Raw genomic sequence first — 20660 nt, forward strand, 5'->3', positions numbered from 1 at the left:
GAGGGAGGGAGGAGAGACGGAGAGTGTGTTGACCCCTGCTGCTGAGGGAGTAGAACTTCAAGTGTGTGTTTCAGAGTGTGTGTGCTTTAAAATCTCTGCGCAGTTTTGGAGGAAGCAGATCAAAGTCAGCTAGAATTGATTTAATTGGTGCATTTCTGCTCAAATGGAGCTGAAACAGGATTAGAGGAAAGTGGTGACAGAAGAGTGTTTAGCGTTCCCTGAGCAGGTTGGATCTGTGGTGTCTGGCTCTTGACGTCAGCTGTTGTCGAGAAGAAAGCAGTCTGTTCGGAAGTACTTTTATTATTGTTCTTGGCCTCCAGCCTCCTTCCTCACTGCTCCTTCTGTGCTTAAACCTACAATGAGTCATGCCACCCACACTCTAACCTCACATCCAGCCTCGTTGCTGCTCTCACCTCAATTACAGGCGACAGCAAAGTGACTTTCAGGAAATAATTTATTGTTCCCGCCGTCTCCAGCAGGAAGTGGAAAATGACTTCTGGACTCGTGCTGAGAGTTTTTCATCTTCACCAAAAAGTTTCAGCGTGCCGAGTTTGGAAGATTTGATGATAAGATTTTGCTACTATAATAAAACAAGGATGACACGCTCCTTCAGCGGCTGCATTAGAGTGAACCAGAGAAACAGGTCAGAACAATTAAAAATTAAAGGAAGGAAGGATGTCTTAAGGGTGAATAATTTGGAATTACAAGCTCTATTGTATGTTCACTGATGAAAACACTCTTTCTCTGCAGGTCTGAAACAAACAACCTTCAGACCTGCAAAATGAAGCCAAAGCTGCAGTTCCTATAATGACCACTTGAGGGCTACAGCAGAATAAACAAACTGTTTTAACCTCTGTGGACAGTTCTCTTCATAACAGCTGTTCAGAGAGCAAATTTATTTTATAATGCATCTTTTTGGATTTTGTTTAAAATAATGTGCAGCTGCAGCTGAGCGCTGTCTGTAAGGCTTCTGCTTAAAAATTCAACATGGCCGACGCCATCAATGCTAACGCTCAGGCTGCAAATAGGACGTCATGCTGGCTACATCCACCAGGCTTTCATCCGACACATACATTTTTTATGTGATCTTTTATTTATACACGAACTGATGTCATGCATCATTCTTGGGCTTGTCTGCAAAACACATCCAATGCAAAAGACATTCAGGTATCGATACAAAGAGTTCAACATTGTTTAAGCAGAGAAATAATAATCAATCATAAAGCTTTCCAGCTGCACAAATCTGCCTAATTCCAGGAAACAGAGGCTGTAAATGAGAGCAGGGTGCAGAACAATCTGAGGTACAAAAGGAAAATTGACCAAACAATAGAAATTTTAGAGAAAGAACACATAACCCAAAGTGTAATTCCACATTAAGGACACAGGCGGGCAGTATTGTTATGAATGTGCTGCAGTGGGAAGTAGGAGTGAGTCAGAAAGAACCAGCATTTCCATCAACTGTTGAAAAAATAAATCAATACAAAGTTTTTTTTAAAAATTTCTATCTCTGCTCCATTTTCTTTTAGGGAAGAAAAAGTGCAAGAGCTGTCTGCTCTTTGGTCCCTCTACCATCTCACACTTCTGTTTAATCAGTTTTCTGTTTGACATTTATTCAGCTGTGTGAAAACTATAAGTTTAATCTCAGCCAAACCGATTTATTGGGGAACAAATAAAACACTGAAAAAACGCCAAACAATAACATTTTTAAGTTATCTAAGTGACTTATATATCATGTTTAACCTGAGTAGTGAAAGACCGTGGGGGGTTTAAAAACAATGTGCTGGGAGTTCGCTGTTCTTGCTGCTCTGGTGAGCCTTGACCGCCCGGTCTGCTATTGAGGTGGTGGGTAACAGATGTCTCTGAAAACGTTGGAGCACTTTTGCAAAAATGTGATATATTGATAAATCGAGCAGATATTTGAAGTTTACACAGATACATTCTCACCTGAAAATATCTTAAAAGTTTATTTTGTGACCCAGAAAGAGTAATATTAAAACTATGCAGCTGCTGGCATCGTTGTTTTCCCAAAGATTCCAAACTTACTTGAATTTTCTAAAAATGATATTATCTTTGGATCTCTAAGAAAAGAAAAGAAGCTTGAAAATGTTCTAAATGTAATAATTATTATGGGTAAATTCTTCATTCACAAATGTCGTTTTCTGAAAACAAAGCTGTCCTTTTATACTCTTCACAAAGAACTCTGCCTCTTCTTCTCATCTGTAAAGTTTATGGACAAAAAACAAGCTCTGGATCTGTATCATATGATTAATGAACTAGATCTGTTAGAAAACCCCTAAGGTAAACCCCTCTTTTATGTCTTTTAATTATCTTTTGTTTGTTTGTTTTGTTTTTTTGTTTGTTTTCTTTGCTTTTGTTTGGGATTTGTTTTTGTTTTATCTATTTATTTGCTGTTGTTTGTACTTCCTGTTCATTATCTATCTTCTGTATGTTGGAATACAGCCTGTTCTGATACTATTTCAAGTTGGGAAGAAAATCTTTGTAGAGATTGCCAGATTTGTTGCACCCCCCCCCAACAATTAGTGTCAACACTGATTATTATGCACTATTGTTTTTGTTCAAGGAGAGCAAAAAATATAAAACTCTCTCTCAGGTTGTTTGTTGCCAAAAATGGCCACCTTTTGTGTTTGTTCACAAAATGCTATAAAATTTATATTTATTAAAACATTATCTACTTTTACCGCCTTGACTCTTTAAATTAGCACCAGTCCTTTTCATCAAAACCAAAATTTTATCTACAGTCTTTTTTTTTTTTTATCTTTAAATGCCAGTTAGGCTATATATTGGTTTCCGCCCCAGTCATAGCACAGAAACTGCTCTGTTAAGAATTACCAATGACCTTCTGATGGCAGCTGATTCTGGTCTCCTATCCATCCTCATCCTTCTTGATCTTAGTGCGGCGTTTGATACCATTTCTCTCCTGAACCGTGTAGCTTCCATTGGTCGTACCCCCCTTGCCTGGTTTACCTGCTATCTCTCAGACCGCACTCAGTTTATCCTTAAATATCCTTTAATTTAAATCCCATTCCTCAACTCTCTATCCTGTTTCTGCTGGTGTGCCCCAGGGTTCAGTATTAGGGCCTCTTTTATTCATTATTTATATGCTCCCTCTTGGTTATATATTCCGAAAATATAATATCAATTTTCACTGTTATGCCGATGACACCCAGCTCTACCTTTCTTCTAAACCCAATTCATCTCTCCCACCTACCTCCCTCTCAAACTGTCTTATTGAGATTAGATCCTGGTTCTCCTCCAATTTTCTCAAACTTAACAGTAATAAAACTGAAGTTTTACTTGTTGGTACACCATCTATCTTAACCAAATCCCACAGTTTTTCCATTAACATTGAAAATGCTCCTACCCTTCCCTCCCCTCAGGTAAAGAGTTTGGGTGTCATACTTGATAATACTCTTTCATTCCAGTCTCACATTAATTACATAACCCGGTCTGCTTACTTCCATTTACGTAATATTAACCGACTCTGTCCCTTCCTTACTCCTCATGCTGCTGCCATCCTTGTCCATAGTCTTATTACGTCCCGTATTGATTACTGTAATTCCCTCCTATTTGTTCTCCCTAAAAGGTCCCTTCATAAACTCCAGCTCCTTCAAAATTCTGTAGCTCGGGTCATAACTTGCACTCCGTTAAGTGCTCATATTACCCCAGTTCTTCAGCAGCTTCACTGGTTGCCCATAGAAGCCAGGATAAACTTTAAAATCTTACTCCTTACATACAAGTGTATCCATAAATCTGCGCCTTCATATTTGTGTGACCTGCTCCATATCACCACTGCATCCCCCCTTCTCAGATCATCATCTGCTATTCATCTTACTGTTTCGTCCTCACACCTTATCACTATGGGGAACAGAGCTTTCAGTCGCTCTGCTCCTCAGCTCTGGAACTCTCTTCCTCCTGCACTAAGAAATATTGACTCCCTCTCCGTATTTAAGACACAGCTCAAAACACATCTGTTTAAACCGGCTTATTCGCTTTAATGCTGATTTTATCTGTTTTCACGCTCTGTTTTGTAATTTTAACTTATTTTATGTATTTTATGACTACTGTTCCTTTTATTAATTTTGTTTTTTGTAAGGTGACATTGGGTTTCTGAAAGGCGCCCTCAAATAAAATGTATTATTATTATTATTATTATTATTATTATTATGTATTACCAGTAACCTTTCAGATAAAAAAAGTGAAGTCCTAATGGTTTCATAAATCTTCCTATTTATTTATTTATTTTTTCATATGAGCATCGGGGACAAGGCTGTCTTACAATTGTTGAGGTCACTAGCGTGCACCCTATTTCTTCCAGGATCACTCTTCATTTGTAGGTTTTAGTGAACTCCTACTACTGTGAAGTGGTTTTCATGGGACAAAGGCATTGTATTCCAAGATTTGGGAGATTGTAGAAATGAGCATTAATGCCCTTCTTGCCATCTTTACAGAAAAAAAGTGATCTGGAAGCTGTTAGGCTTACTTACAGCAGTAGCACTTTCTGCACCTGTATAAACTCCAGGACACATTTTCTAACAGTGTTTGTTGCTGAATGTGCTGCTGCTTTGAATTTTTTTGAGAGTTAATATTTTGGCTATGGTGTCTTGTTATGAAAAGTACCTGAGTAAAAGTGTTTTTAGCATGTGCTTCAAAGATAAATTTGACTGGGAAACCCAAAGCTCAATAGCCCGTATCAACAGAAATTGACTGCAGCCTGTGTAATATTTGATGCGTCATAATTTATTCCAGTCTATCTTGCAAATACATATTTGCGTTGCAATGTCATGCACAAACACACGCAACTATTAGATCCTTAAGATCAAACCTGTGTCCTCCTTTTGGTCCACTACAGTGTAGTAAGCCATCAAACGACCCTATTTGAAACTAAGAATATTACGTGAAATTGGTTGTTTGGCTAAAAATGGGCAAATGATGTCATTTGGTAAAAAAAAAAACAAAACCCCAAAGCAACAAGCATAATTTTTATGTGTTGAGTTTAGAATAAAAGCAATTATACCTAAATTGCATGATTTAGCACTGTCAATAACAAGGAATTAAAAAATGTCATAATGCTTTTCAAGTAGCCAAAAGCTGAAAACAATCTAGACCCTTTCATTCCATTTGCATCAACACAGCAAAAATGGTAAAAAAAAAAAAAAAAGAAAAGAAAAAAAGAAGAAGAAGTGGCCACAAATGGCCAGGATAGAGCCCAGAGGGTTAATGTGTAAAATGTATAAAATATTACTGATTACAGGGTAATACATTAATGTTAATAGCAACTGTAAGCTTTTTATTTTGAAGTTACAATTATAAACAATGCTGTTACATTTACACTAAATTTTTTACTATAAGTATGGAAATGGAAACAAGTGAACAACATTTTATAATAAGTTTAATTGGAATTCTGTACACTAGAAAAAACCCCCACCAACACATAAAAAACACAAACAAACAGCCAGTGCCTTCATCTGTCTGTTAAACGTCAAACATTGCATTGACCTGTATTCCCTGGTCGTCAGCTCATGCTTTTAAAAAGAGCTCCATGACCTCTGCAAACTGAAAAACAAAGAGGAAGATGTCCCTCTACACAAAAACACTGCAGATGACAGGCCAGGCAAACATCTACTGTATTGATCTGTTTGAATGTCTCCTCATCGTGTGAGCCTTGAATTCTTTTTTTTAAAGAAGACTAAGACCACAGTGAGGGCATTTCATTTTCATGGACTTTCCACAAGCCACAGTTCCATTTAGCACAGAGGGTAGAACACATGAATGCTCTACCGAAGATTCAGAAAATGGTTTAGATGCTGGAGACAAGACAACGAGAGGGAGATGGGGCTCCACGGAGAGTTCAGTGGGGAGCAGGCCTGAATGCCGACATGACAATAAATGCCTCATGCTGTATGACCGTCATGTTACAGACAGGGCAGTGAAAGTGAACTGGCATATCATTTTGTCTGTAAGAGAGAAAAAAGAAGAAAAAAAACGACATATAATTTAAATGTAGTTGTACAGAATGCAATCAGTTTATCTCACAATCAGTTTGTACATATTAACAAAAACATCCAAGCCATCCTCATAATGAAAGCAAAATGGTGTGGATCACAAGAGCGGTCAAGAAATGTGGTGAACAGGAAAATTTATATTTATATTTATAACTTTAACTATGAGGTATATTTAATACCAACATACCTTTGAAAGGCAAAGCATTTTTAATGTGTCCACTTATATGCTCCTTAATCTTTGCCCTGACAGTAGGGCTGACAGTGGGCAGAGAGGGCAGTGAAAAACATGTTGTGCATTCCTGCAATTCTGGCTTGGAGGCAGAATTCCAAATTGATATGTGCATCTAAAACAGAGAGAAAAACAGATAAACACCATATACACATTTAAGTTCAGGTTTTAGCAGAAATAACACGTTACAGTTAGCATGTAAGAGATTTTGGGAGAAAATTCTTTACAAAAACATAATTTACAAGACACTTTTATTTGTGACATATGTATCTATTGACATATAACAGACAATTTAACAAAGGCTTACTAAAATCTGGGCAATAAAAAAGCAGAACAGAATGGAATGGAAAATATTAGTATTTATAAATATATAAATCTCTTTGTGACAAACTTTACAATGTTGATGCAGGTGGAATGAGAGACATGAATAAAGTGCAATATGCAGTAAATGGAACAATGTGCATTGATGTTACAGATAGTGAAAAGTAGTGAAGTGAATTTGTTCAATAACAAGCAAAAAACAAATATGCTTGAAATTGATCACTAAATGCTAACCAGAGGTGTCAAAAGTACACACATTCCTTACTAAAGTTTAGATACCTCGTGTCAGCTATGAAATTAGTCATCGATGATTTTGACAGTCGTAGCCAGCAGGCAGCCCGTCAGCACAGTTCTTCAGCAGCTTAAAGCGATACAAATTCAACACAAAGAAATTTCACTTAATGTGAAAGAAGATCTGAGTGAACAGAGGTCCCGTCTCCACAAATATCATCACAGACAAAAACATAAATCATAAAACAAGAGGCTTCAGAAGTTGCTTGGAAATCATCACATTTCTAAGTTTTCTGCTGCTGGGGTCCACAGACAGCTGTCTATGCATGGGCGGATACACTGCAGGCTAATTTTGGCTAATTCAGCATATTTTAGTTTCAAAGAAGTAGCAGCAGAGCAGGAGAAGTTACTCCTGAATGTTCGTTTCATCTTTCAACCTAAAATATAGGTCAGATAAACCAGTGTGTTCACCAAGTTTAATGTTTTCTTTTTTTTATGTTTCAGTAAACTGTGTTCAAATATAGACGGCTAAACTCACCTGTGCCAGAGACGCCATATTGCTCCTCACCTGCCCACGCCCACCCTGTAGTTTTAATTAAAGCAGATTAAAAGAAGACTTTTGTTGAGTGGATTAAACTGAACATTTTTTGAACCAAAAATGAAGAAATGGACTTGAAATGTCTGAAATATTTAAATACATTTTAAAATTGTAACCACATAGTTAAACTTTTCTTAACTAAGTTAAATTATCATGCAGTTAAGTAAAATATAATTCTAAAATTATGTAATTTTATTTTTATTTTATTAGGCAATTTACATCAAAGTATTACCTCTTCTAACTATACAATAATAATAATAATTATATCTTTTAATTTTGTAATGAGGGCAACGTGATTTAAAATATATTAACCTTCTGTGTAGGGCTGGGCGATATGGCCTAAAATCAGGGCTGGACTGGGACAAATAATCGGCCCGGGCATTTTGACAAGAGACCGGCCCACCAAAAATGTGACGCCATTCAGGGGTAAAACCGCAAAGGATTCTGGGAACTTGTGGCAAGAGGTACTAGCGCATGCAGGCTTTCAATTGAACTCGGTTACACAGCGATAAAAAGAAACACAAAAAATAGCCGGTGTTGTGCCAAAAAGTGATTGTCTGCCAAAAACTGATTTCCGGTATTTGCCAAAAACTGATTGCTTGTATTTAAATTGCTATAAGTAACTTGTTGGGCTATGATATGTGAAACATATGTCAAATGCATCCCTCATGGATGACATAAAGTCATCTCTCCATCTCCATCTCTCTCTCCTGCTCTTTTATTTCTCTCTCTTGCTCCATCTCTCTTTCCTGCTCTTTTATTTCTCTCTCTTGCTCCATCTCTCTCTGCTGCTCTTCTGTCTCCTCTGTCACAGACTTCTCCACTTTTGATGATAAATCAGCCTGGTGCAACATGTAAGGATTGGCACAATTTGTTAAGATTTTGAGGAGTTTGAGAAACTAACCTTAAGCATAAAATAAAATTTACTATCAGTAACTTCATAGCACCCGCCCAGCAGTATATAAACATCGTCATGCTAGCTAGTATGCAGTACCAGTTATTCTAAGCGACTGTAAAAAGTCAGCACAACGAAAACAAACTACAACTAAACTTGGTTTATATCTGACACAGATAGACAGCAGGTCATAACTTCTTACCTGAAGTTCAGTTCCTCTGCCACTATGACCGGCGGCCGCCTCGGGTCTCTCCTCCTCTTGCCTCCCCTTTCCCTTATCCACCTGCTGGTCCACCACTTGCTGATGTTGCTAAATCTGTGGAAGCTATGCCATAGCTACCACCAAACACTTCAGTTATTTTTACACATTTGGCAGCGTCTGCCTGAAGGGCTTGTTTCTTTTTGGCCCTAATTTTTTCTGCACCTCCTTTCCTTTTTTTGTTCTCCATTTTCTTTAGTTCGTCTATAAGATTGCTAAACAAGGGGGAGGGTGCATCCGACCTCCTCGGCTGTAATTGGTCCAGCCCAGAGTCGATCATGAGCAATTGGCCAATCCAACACCTTTCATTATTTATACCCTTCCAAAAAAAAAAAAAAAAAAAAAAAAAATCGATCAGCCCATAAAAACAAAAAATCGCCAGAGGCCCACCGGGTATGCCCGATGGCCAGTCCAGCTATGCCTAAAATTCATATCGCGATATAATTTGAAGCACGTGCGGTAACGATATATATCACGATATATTATTTTCTTCTGTATAACGTATTTTCCACACTATAAGGCACACTTAAAATCCTTTAATTTCCTCAAAAATTGAGAGTGTGCCTTATGTATGACTTCTGGTTGTGCTTACTGATCTCGAACTGATTTTGGCGTGCAGAAATCTGTTAAAAAATGTTTTAGTACAACTTTGGTAAGCCGCACTGCTTGATGGATTGTCAGAGCATTACGGCTGCTGTAGTGAGGAGCTTCGCGGAGTAATCTGGGTCCAAAACTCCATCCACTTCAGGTCCCAAAGTCAAACGAACACTGAGAGTTAAAAACGGTCTAAATTCTTTCATCTTTAATTAAATCATTGCTTTATCAGGTGTAACAATTAAGTTTTACATCCATGAAAACAGAATTTTTTAAATTTAACAGGAAGTTAGCTCGCTAATTTACACCTAAACATTTCATACCATGTTCTGAAAGAGATTTTTGAAACTAATTAAAACGTACAGCTCTGCTACCACTTTCAACATAAATGAAGACAGAAAACTAAACAGCAGTGGCGTTTGTAGGTTTACTGAAGTTGGACTACCTGGCAGGGGTGGAAGTAACGAATTACAAATACTCACGTTACTGTAATTAAGTACATTTTTTGGGTACTTGTACTTTTACGAGTAATTTTTCAAGTTTGTAATTTTACTCATACTTGAGTACAACTTACACCATGTAATCTACTTCGCTACTTATAAAATCAAAAGTCACTACTGAGTACGCCCACAATTTGAATTAATATTCAAACCTTTCGTCTGCATTTTTGCAGCCAATAACGCTTATGTCTTTGCTTACGTCTTAAATTGGCGCGGTCAATCGAGACCGCGCCAATTTAAGACGTAAGCAAAGAATAAACTCCGCTGCAGCAGCAGGCACAGGTGTCTGGAGGTGCTAAATGGTGGAGTATAAACTACTTTATAGACGGAAGATTTGGAGACAAAGAAGCCAAAATGGAGACAGAGGATAACACTGTCAACCATGAAAACGACGTAGAAAAGACGGAGGACGCGTGCCCGTGGCCATACCTGGAGGAATTTTTCGTGTACAGAGGGAGAAAAGGAGACAGCGTCCAGATGCAGTGCAAACTTTGTTTGACCTCTACAGTCATTTCAGCTTACAAGACTTCAGCATCTAATCTAAAAAAACACATTGAGGTAAGAGGTTTTACAACTATACGTGTATGATATTGCTTTCTTATTTTTCATGTGTTTTAAGGTTACTAGTTTGGCTAAGATATTGTCACCGCCATTGGTTAGCCTGATATTAAAATAAGACGGAGCTAGCTAATGTGCTTGTGTGTGCATGCATAATTGAGCTACAATTCGTAGGAATGTTTTAGCTTATTATTTGGATAACCACCGTCATTACAATAAATTAAACTTGTAGTCATTTAAAACTCACAGGCCTACAATCAGCTGCCCTATATATATATAAAAAAACAAAACAAAACAAAAAAAACAAAACTTGAACACAATGCTGAGCTGCATCTCAAATTAATCTTCCAGCTCTCAGCTGACATGTACCAGAGCCCGATTGATGGATCAGTTGATCAGTATCATTGGCCTGATATAGGTCTATCATAGTGACGTGGCTCTTAATCAGTAGGGTTATATGTTTCCCAATATGATATATTTCTTTAAAGAACATAATGTGGATTGTTTTTATTTGTTAGCTGTATGGGCAGCATTTTTGTGTATGTGATCCCCTTTCTTAAATTAGATTTGCTATATACACATATTTTGCTCTCTTAGTATTTTTAGGACCTGACTAATACTGAAAACTTTAGGGTGATACTGGTAAAAAGGAGTTAAAAATTTAGATACTGATACATTGGTCGATACTCTTTTTACAGATAGTATACATATTACAGAACTTAGAATGTATACAGAAATTCATGTTTTTTGCAATGATCGTTCAAAATTGGTTTACACTTGTAAATAAATACAGCAATATATCTGCAAAATTTGACCAATTCACCACTCTTTTATACTATGCTCAACAATCAAAGATTAGCTCAAGTCTAGTTGAATAATGTTTTAAAAATGTGTTTTCCTTTAGTGTTAATCACAGTGATGTTATGAAGTAATGTATGAACCTGACGTATGATAATATTTATCTCTACAGAGGAAACATCCATCGAAGATTGAGCAGTACAATATCACTGTGGCATCAACATCTCGACAGCGAAAGACCACAGCCACACCAAACAAGCGCTCAGCAAATACGCAAGCCAAGTTACCAGACCTGATGTTGAGAGCTGCAAACAAACATGTTCCACAAGCAACTGTTGACAAGCTTGTCATCAATTTCATATGTGAGGGTCTACAGCCATTTGCAGTGGTAGAACAGCCATCTTTCAAAGAATTGGTTACCACATTACAACCTCAAGCCAAAGTCATCTCCAGACCCACTGTCCGTGCCAGAATCTGTGAAGCTGCTGATCACATGAAGATGACTTTGGTTGCAGCATTGGATAAAGTCAAATTTGTTGCTACCACTACTGATTGTTGGTCAGCTCATCAGAAAAGTTACCTTGGAGTCACATGCCATTGGAGGAAGAGTCCCTGGAAAGAAGATCTGCAGCACTAGCATGCAAAAGATTGAGAGGGTCTCACACATTTGACATGCTTGCTGGTGCGCTTGATGATATCCATTGCCAATACAAGATTAGAGGCAAAGTTGTAAGAACCACAACTGATAGTGGATCCAACTTTGTCAAGGCCTTCCACATGTTTGGGGCACAAAATGATGCAGATGAAGCTGAAGATGAAGCAGACCCAGAAACTCTTGACCTGACTGACCATATTGACTACCATGAGGCAAGTGCAATTCTTGATGAAGACTCTGGTTTGGAGTATCAACTTCCGCCTCATCAGCGATGTGCATGTCACCTGCTAAACCTTGTGGCAACATCTGATGCTGCCCTAGCAGAGAGCATGAATGACACCTACAAGAGGCTCTCCCGTGCAACCTTTGCAAAATGCCAGGCCATTTGGAACAAAACTGGCTGATCTCATTTGGCTAATGAAGTGGTAGAGGACAAGTGTGAGCTACAGATCATTCGTCCCAATGCAACGCGATGGAATTCAACCTACCTTGCCATTGAAAGGAAAATACGCATCATTGATGAGAAGGGGGAAGATGCCACCAGGAGCATTTGTGAGGAGTTCAAGGTGAAAATGTGAGTAAAATTGGACACCTACCAATATGGTTGCAAATTTTGTGAATTTTCCTTAATGTATGGTTAAAAACGTGAGCAGACTCTTAATATTAAATCAGAAGATCCCTATTATAGTCATGGTGGGTTTTGTTGTTGTGTCTTACAGGTTGAGTCCTGCAGAAGTTGCATTCCTAAGGGAGTACTGTACCACCATGAAGCCACTGGTGAAAGCTTCAAACATCCTTCAGTCTGAGTCCACTTCCTTTATGGGATGGCTCCTGCCAGTAATCCAACAACTACTGTCCAAACTTAGCAGGCTGGAGACATCAAGCAAGACATGCGTGCCACTCATCAGAGCCCTGCAAAATGGCCTTCAAAAGCATTTTGGAGCGATGATGGAGGATCCAGAGTTGGCTGCAGCTGCAGTCCTCTTACCCAAGTTCAAGACTTCCTGGACTGACAGAGCAGATGTAATAGAGGCTGGTAAGGATTCATGTGATCCCATTTTTGTGTATTTTTACATTTGAACACATGCTTAAGTGAGTATTTCACCTAATACATTGTAAGTTATTGATGGTCTGTCCTGAATACTAAACAATCCTTTTTGAGAATTTGCCGATTTTAAATTTGTGTTCAGGAATAATCACTGAAATTTAAATAACAAAATTGTGTTATCTACTTGCAATTACAGCCTTGACATACATCAAACAACATCTTGAAACGACAGAGCATGAGAGTGAGGATCAGCAAAGAGAGTCATCTGATGAAGATGAATTCTTCTCCAGACCAATCTCCAGAAGGATGCAAAGTGCAGTTGAGCTTGATGGTTATCTTGCTTGTGCCACAGACACCATGGAGCTGCTGCACTCCTTCTCAGCCATCAAAAACCTCTCTCTTAAACTGAACACAGCTCTGCCTGCTTCTGCTGCGTGTGAACGACTTTTTAGCTGTGCTGGTCTACTCTTCACTGCCAAACGAAGTCGGATTGCCTCTGTTAATTTAGAAAACCAGCTCTTGCTGAAACTGAACAAAAGGTTCAGAAAGTAAAGTGTGAAAGAAATGCTAAGAGTTTAAGACACTTACCTGCCTGTTGTTCAGTGTATGGGGAAAAGTTTAAATGGTTCTACGCATGTTCAGAAACATTTTTGTCATTGTTTTAACAAACAAAATTCCTTCTTTTATATCTACATTTATTTACAAAACAAGTTACCTTTCTATACCTTGTTCATCTGAAAAATGTGCTTTGAACATAAATATTTATACTGGTGAATCGAGTTGAATGCCTGCTATTGACAACAGAATAAAACATCAGTCTGTTAAAAAGTAATTAATACTCTGAGTAGTTTTTGAGAACAGTACTTTGTACTTTTACTCAAGTATTTTTTTAACACCAGTACTTTTACTTGTAATTGAGTACAATTTAACCAGTGTAACAGTACTTGTACTTGAGTACAAATTTTGAGTACTCTTTCCACCTCTGCTACCTGGTATATAATGTTGTGCTACGTGATTGCTAGCGACACAGCTATGTTAGCATAACATTGGCACAGTGAAGCTGGAAACTTTTTTTCCACTCGATAAAAGTTAACGTGAGGGATTCTGGTGGTCAGGGACAAATGCAATCGCATAGCAGGATGCTATACACGGGGCAAACTTCAGTCAGGAGAACAACTAAGATTATTCATCCACAATACGAGGTTAGTTATTAATATACTACAACGACATGGAAATAGAACAGCTGCGAGAGAATTCAACATTAATGAATCAATGTTACGGAAGTGGAGGAAGAGCAGGTTTTGGCTTTCCTCATATTTCAAAAGTGCTTCATCTCTTTGCTATGACTGTCGCCCGGCATAATTTGCAGATGATAATGGTTTTAGCCGCTGCAATGCTTTCGACCAAAACAGGCGCAGCTTGATGACATCATCAACATGCGCTATCGCGATAGAGTCAAAATCTCTATCGTTGGCCAAATTTATATCGTTTCTATCGTATATCGCTTATATCGCCCACCCCTACTTCTGTGTTAAAAAAACTTTAATAATCTCAAATGTTTTATATTTCAGTCTTACAGTTTTCATAAAATCATTAAAATATTTATTTAAGTTTATTTATTATCCACTTCCTGGCTTCCATACAGATTAAAAAAGAGAACGAAGATGATAAGAATAAAACTAGCAGATGACGTAAAAACCATTTCCATCAAGAACAAGTTTGAACAAGTTTGCTTCAGGTCGGCTTTGAGACAGAATTTACTTTTTAATTTTATTGAAACAGAAGAAAAAAAAAAAAGTGACCGAAGCCTGCAGTCACAACACTCCCAACATGGCACAGAGGACTGTTATAAAGCATGTTTAATATAAAACAGTACAAAAGTGAGAAAAAAGAAGACATTTGGCAGGAATAATGTTTAAATCTGGGGGAAAAAAACTTGCAGAAGGATGCTGAGTTTGTGTCCTGAGGGTGGGTACAAGGACTCGGAGCTGCTCTGTGTGGAGTTTAAATCGATTTACAGTCTTTGTTGTGTCACAGACTGTATATAAATATATAAATTTAAACGGTGTACAGATACTGTATGTGCTGAGGCTGATGGTTCAGGTTTAAATCCTGGGGTTTTAGATAGAACTCTGGGTCCCAACCTTCTAATATTTATATTAGAAAGCAACATAATTTGGTTGCTTTAGGGATACAAACAGGAAGTGTAATGTTTGGGCTAAAGTCTGAGTCATGTTATGCTGTATTTTTTGAAATTTGGGCCATCAAAAATGTGCCAAATTAGCTTTTAACACTTCCTGTTTGCAGTGCTGTCATGGCTGTGAGCACAAGTATCTCGGGTTTACTCTGATCCAGAAGAAAATCTAAAATGTGGATTATTTTAAGGCAAATTCTGCATTTATAAGGAGTATCGTTTTTTCTTTCATTTGCTAGAGGATTTCTTCATTTTTGCTTACTGTGTGTTATGAGTCGGAGAAGGACAGCTTTATGGAAGCAGTGCTGCAAATATAATCGCCAACTGTGTCACTGAGCAGCCAAATCAGCATCACTAACCTCCTGTTGGTTTTCAAAGAGGACAACTGTTATAAGTCTTTATGTCTTTATGTAAAATAAACCTCATCATAACTGACACAGTAAGAGAATTTGAAGTTGACAGATTTGCTGCGCATTGGCTCCACCAGGTGGTGCTTTTGAATTGCTTGCACTTCAGGTTATACTTTGTACTTCGTCCACCTAACTCTTCATCTAATCTCTTAATCTAATATTAAAACAAATAAATAAATTAAATAATACACGATAAATAAAAGAAATAAAGAGGCCAGTGGAATAAGCATAAAACTAATAGAATTGAATTTGAATTGTTTTACATATATTATAAATCATCTTGTGACATCTTAATTTTGCTTTGGTAACAATGAATGGAATAAGCAGAAAAAAATGAAAACAGCCTGACCATCTGAGTAATGCGCAGCGTCACTGGAAACACTTCAGCACACAAAATCATCATTTCCACACTGCCATGTCCTGAACACTGCCCCCTTTCTAAAAACAGCATTTAGTCCCTGCAAGTGCTAATTTTAAAGTGCCCCTGCACCTCCTCGTATATAAAATTACAGTCACATACAAAATAAAAATCACATCTTACCAGAGAGGTTGAATCCTCCTGCTTTGTTCTGCTGTGTAAATGTTAATTGTTAAAAAAAAAAAAACCCAGAAAGCTGCCATTTGAATAAATCTACATTTAAAAGCTGTTTATTCCTGTTGAAGTGCAGGAAATATTTTTTGCTACTCTGTCTTCTTTTCAAAATCTTAATAAAAACACCCATTTCTCTTTAATCCCATCTCACTGAACAATTAGCCTTCATAAGATTTTTTTTTACTATTTTCTCAATTATTATTAAGGCAATAAAAAAGATACTTACAGATATTTATTACTCGTTTAAAACATCCTTGAGGTGTGAAAACTGTGTAAATCTGTGCAAGTGCTTGCTTTGATATGAACAACAACATATGAACTGAAAGCTCAGCTGCATTACTCAAAGTAAGGCAACCGAAAGTATAAAACTGAAGAAACTATTGTGCCTTGTTAGCTGCATTTTAGAATCTTCCAAGATGAACCATAAACTGTTCCAAAAGGTCTAGTTATTTTTTATATTAAATGTGAAATGATTGTGTTTTTAATGACCAAGCTAAGTCAGCTATCTGAGGGGTGCATTCACTTCTGGCTAGACAGTTAGCTATTAGCTTTTAGGGTTGTAACAGTGGTGCAAACAGAGATGTTACTAATGGCATGGTGGTTAAAGTGCCAGTTAGCCATGAAATTGTTATTTTGGGATTTTTCATATATTAAATTTCCATATACCTGAAAGCTGTAGTCAATCTGATATGCCTTGAACAGTACTTCAAGATATCTACAAAAGCACTGAAAAGGAAAACACAAATAACAGTCAGCACTTTGAAACATAGCTTAGCACCCATATTCAAGTTTTGTGTGACATTTTTGATATGTGGTGTTTTTAGGGTTGAGTGAATAAGGCCTGTGTAAAGAGGTTTATGCTGCTGCACCAAAAACCTCCTTACAATTGCATTGGTCTTCCATAGCTTGCGTGAAAGATGACAATTTGTCTGCAAACAATTGCCAACTACTCTGTGAGCAAACTGTTAACAATGTGACACACACTTGGTAGTTGCTGAATGTTTGCAGACCATTTGGTGTCCTCCATGAAAAATACAGGTGACCATGTCAAATACAAATCAAAGCAATATCAAGGAGAGTTTTTTTTATACAGCCCTCTTTTTGGAACCAATGTGACTGCCAGCAACATGCAGAAACTGCTTGCCAGCCAATCATGGAATACACATTTTCCCTTTGCGTACAATAGCAGACAAGTTATGTGCGTATAATGCACGTGAATAGCTAAGTGATGATTCATGCCATTGTACACTTTGTAAGGAAAAGCTATGTATAATAAGGGGCCTTGAGGCACCACCCATTAGTGATCTTAACAAAGCAGCCATTTGGGTTGTTTGGGTCTTTGGTTAAAATTTGTGCTAGCATATAACATAAAGGCTCATATAAGTTTTTAACTTCTAGTCTGGTCCTCATTCTACTGCTACATGTGAAAATGTCTTTTGCAAATGTTTCCTGTTATCCATATCAGAAGTATGTAACTTCTATGCTTATGAACCTGGGTGCTCCACTTTAGCTCTGACCATCACAGTATTCTCCACTAAATTTCATCTCATGGTTTCATGGTCTCAGATTTGTTTGGGGCAACAAAGCTTGCAGGAATTGTCAAACTCCTGCTCCATGTGTCTCCTCAGAAGGCTGCAGTTGACATTGTGTCACAGTTTTGATGTACGTGTTTGGTTTGATGTCGATAGGAACTGAACCTGGCTGGCAATTTCACTTCAGTCGATCAGGGATCGCAGCACTGCCGCCATGCTGAGCCCTATAGCCAGGCTGCTCCACGTGGGCCTGTTCATGGCTCCGCCCGCCTTCTGTTGTAAAGTGTAGTTACAGGTAGGGGTGGCATCAGTTTGGGTAGTGCTACCCACAGTCCGTCTAGTCGTTCGGGCTATGCGTCGTAACAGGAAGTCGTGTTTAAGGGCAGAGTATTGATCCGGACCATACGGGACACTGAGAGTCTTTGTCAAAACCTCGTGACCTGGATATGTTACCTACAATAAAAGATATGGGAGAGCAGGACATACATTATGCATGCTTCCTTGGCAATATCATTAGAAACACAGTATACATTTTCATTGCTATGCAGATGATACCCAGCTTTATTTATGTATGCCCAACCTTAAGTACACCCTGCTTTATTGTGTTTTTAGTTTTTACTCTAACATGACCATAACTCACAAAACAAACATCATGTGGCAGTGAATGTTTATTTAGGTTGAAGAATAAGCTGCACTGGGCTGTAAAGTCTTACTGTGAATGTGTAGTTCCCAGGTAGCAGCAGACGGTAGTATTCCCCATGTTGATTGGTTCTGAATGGACATATATTCCTGCGACCTCTGACCTCCACCATTGCGTTCTCCACTGGCTCGCCTGAACCATCAAACACTTGACCTTTGACACCTGAACACCACATACCGGGTTATTATCAAGTACTGATACTGCTTCAATAGAGACAGGTGGACTCAAAGACAGAGACATACTGACCCAGGTGGACTTGCTGGACGTAGGCCAGCAGAGCCTTTTTATTGTCGTTCCACAAAGCAGGAAGCTCTCTGGCTGGAGGATACTTGCAGCAGGACAGTTCCAGAGTGATCTCCAAACACTGCCCCCACACATAGTTGTAATCCTGCATCCCACCTGATGCACACATTCAAACACATTCAGGTTCACACTGATGCTGAGACTAAGCTGCAGCAGCACAGATGGTCAGATGTTACTCTTACAAATATTTCACTGACCATTTTAAACATCAGTTAATACGTTTGGTCCATGAACTGTCAGAAGATTAAGGAAATTCAAAATCTTTTTAAATGTGATTCTAAAAGGCATTTGATCTTTATGTCTTAATTTTGAGTAACCTCAGATAAGCTGTCTATTGGAGTAGTCCTGATTGAATAACCAGGTTTTCATGACTGTAAAACAGGATCCCTGTCGGTTTCTAATGAATGTGCACAACAAGAGTCAAATCTCCATTGTGACCATCAAATGAACCCCTCGAGCCGTGCACAGTTCCCACATACGTGATAAGGTTACTGCGATCAGGTTTCTGCAGGATGACACCAGAGCGGGCTGCACGGGCGCTGAGCGCTCAGCAGCTCCTCATCGAGTTTCTGTCGTTAGAAACTCTCTCCAAATATGAGGAGATTATTTTTCAATGAAGATTATGTTTGAAAAATCGCAGGAAGTTCTTTTTTAGTTGTGAGAGATGCATTCTGGGTTGTTCCTAGTCTTAAAGCTGCTTAGCTAGGGGATTTTTCTTTTATTATATGGTGACTCGGCGTATTTGTTTGGTCTTGTTTAACCTGCAGTAGTTTCCAAAGGTTCTGGTAACGAGTTTCAAATTCATGACAATTAAAGAAAAAAAAAAGTTTCTCTACTGCTGAAATTAAGCATGAAGTTTGTCACAGATTAAGAGCTCAAAAACAGTCTACCAAAAGTTTCATGTGAGGCAATATATGAGTTTATCCAAGATTTAAGAGGATTTATTTTAGAAGTGATTCTTTATGTGTCACTCAGAGATGTTAATGCCAGGGACTTTCTTCTCCTTTGAGGTATTAGAAAATTTTAGGGAAGCTAAAGTGATGAGTGTAAGAGTATTTCCTGTCCTGTAGTTTTGCTGGGATGCTTGTCCTCCACTTTCACAATAAACCTCACATTCCCACTATCTTGGAATATTTTTACAGCTTACACTGTAAAAATATTCCAAGATAGCATTTAAAGTTGAAATTCACCCAACTTTCCAAGCAACACAAGCAATGAATGTCTTGCTTTATTAAAACAGGAAAAAAGCTGCTTTGCTCAGGTTTTCAGTTTGATCAAACAACTGCAATAGAAAATTAAAGAAATTGGCTATTATTTCTTTTCAAGATAAGTCAAAGAGTGAAGTTGGAGAACCTGTAAAAGCTTTGTACAGTCATGACTTTTTGCACTGTGAAAAAACAAGTGCACTCTGTGATTCAGCAGCTTGTAAAGCTGTTTTGTGGCAAAAGTTTGAAGTAATGGTTCTCTGTATGACTTTATCAGACTCTGTCATTACTATAGATACATTTTGGTCCACACTTCTTTACAGCGTTGCTTAGGTTCATTCATTTGCAGCCTTCATGTGTGCATAGGTCTTTGAAGGCCCCACCACAGCACCTGAGTCAAGCTGAGGTCTGGACTTTGACTGGACCATTGCAGCACTTTGATTATTATCATTATTATCATTATTTTTTTGTCATTCTGATTGGAGATTTGCTGCTGTTCTTTGGATAATTATCCTGTTGATCCAATTTGGGGAAAAGTTGATGGTCGAGTCAGTGACTGCAAGGTGCCCAAACCATCATTCTTCCACCACTGCGCTGACAGCTGGTATGAGGTGTTCGGTTTGTGCATCATGGATAAACATTTCCACTTTGTTACAGTCTTGTGTCTTGTTCAGATGATACTTTCCAAACTTTAACCTTTATCATGGTAACTGAGGCCTGTAGGATCTGAGATGGCGTGGGTGGGTTTTACACGGTCTTAACTTCTTTACTTCTGAGAGGAATTAAAGAGTAAATACAAAAATATGGGGTAAATCTGATCAGACGTCCACTTCTGGGGAGAATGTGGTACTGAATTAACACAAACCTGAATTTTCCAGACCTGCAACCTGCAAAAACTTTAGCTCTTTGGTGCTTATTCGCAGATGATCAGGTAATAAAGTCGATTTGATTATCAGCACCTGGCTGCTACTTACAGTAATAATTCCTATTGGCGCAGTGAGGATGCACTTAATTT

General features: G+C 38.2%; 1 protein-coding gene and 2 long non-coding RNA genes across 3 annotated transcripts in view; 1 reads left to right on the top strand and 2 right to left on the bottom strand.

Annotated features, from left to right (window-relative positions):
• Positions 1–5377: 5377 nt before the first annotated feature.
• LOC309691691 lies at positions 5378–8565 on the bottom strand. The gene is made up of 5 exons (XR_014272087.1): positions 8500–8565; positions 7343–7387; positions 6853–6934; positions 6211–6367; positions 5378–5975 (listed from the first exon to the last, which is right to left on the bottom strand). It is a non-coding gene; the product is annotated as an uncharacterized lncRNA (long non-coding RNA).
• A 3621-nt stretch (positions 8566–12186) lies between these two features.
• Positions 12187–14454, top strand: LOC309691690. Its single transcript, XR_014272086.1, has 3 exons — positions 12187–12235; positions 12381–12697; positions 12906–14454. It is a non-coding gene; the product is annotated as an uncharacterized lncRNA (long non-coding RNA).
• Positions 14455–16122: 1668 nt separating this feature from the next.
• Positions 16123–20660, bottom strand: part of cpm (carboxypeptidase M) — a 28923-nt gene continuing 24385 nt past the window's right edge. The window contains exons 8-10 of the mRNA XM_082509557.1: positions 18384–18536; positions 18151–18299; positions 16123–17890 (exon numbers count right to left, since the gene is read on the bottom strand). Of these exons, the coding sequence (XP_082365683.1) occupies positions 17621–17890; positions 18151–18299; positions 18384–18536 (572 nt within the window). The 3' untranslated portion in view covers positions 16123–17620. The remainder of the gene's footprint in view (positions 17891–18150; positions 18300–18383; positions 18537–20660) is intronic.

Source organism: Aulonocara stuartgranti (assembly GCF_965226115.1).
Source record: "Aulonocara stuartgranti genome assembly, chromosome: 17".
NCBI lineage: Eukaryota > Metazoa > Chordata > Actinopteri > Cichliformes > Cichlidae > Aulonocara > Aulonocara stuartgranti.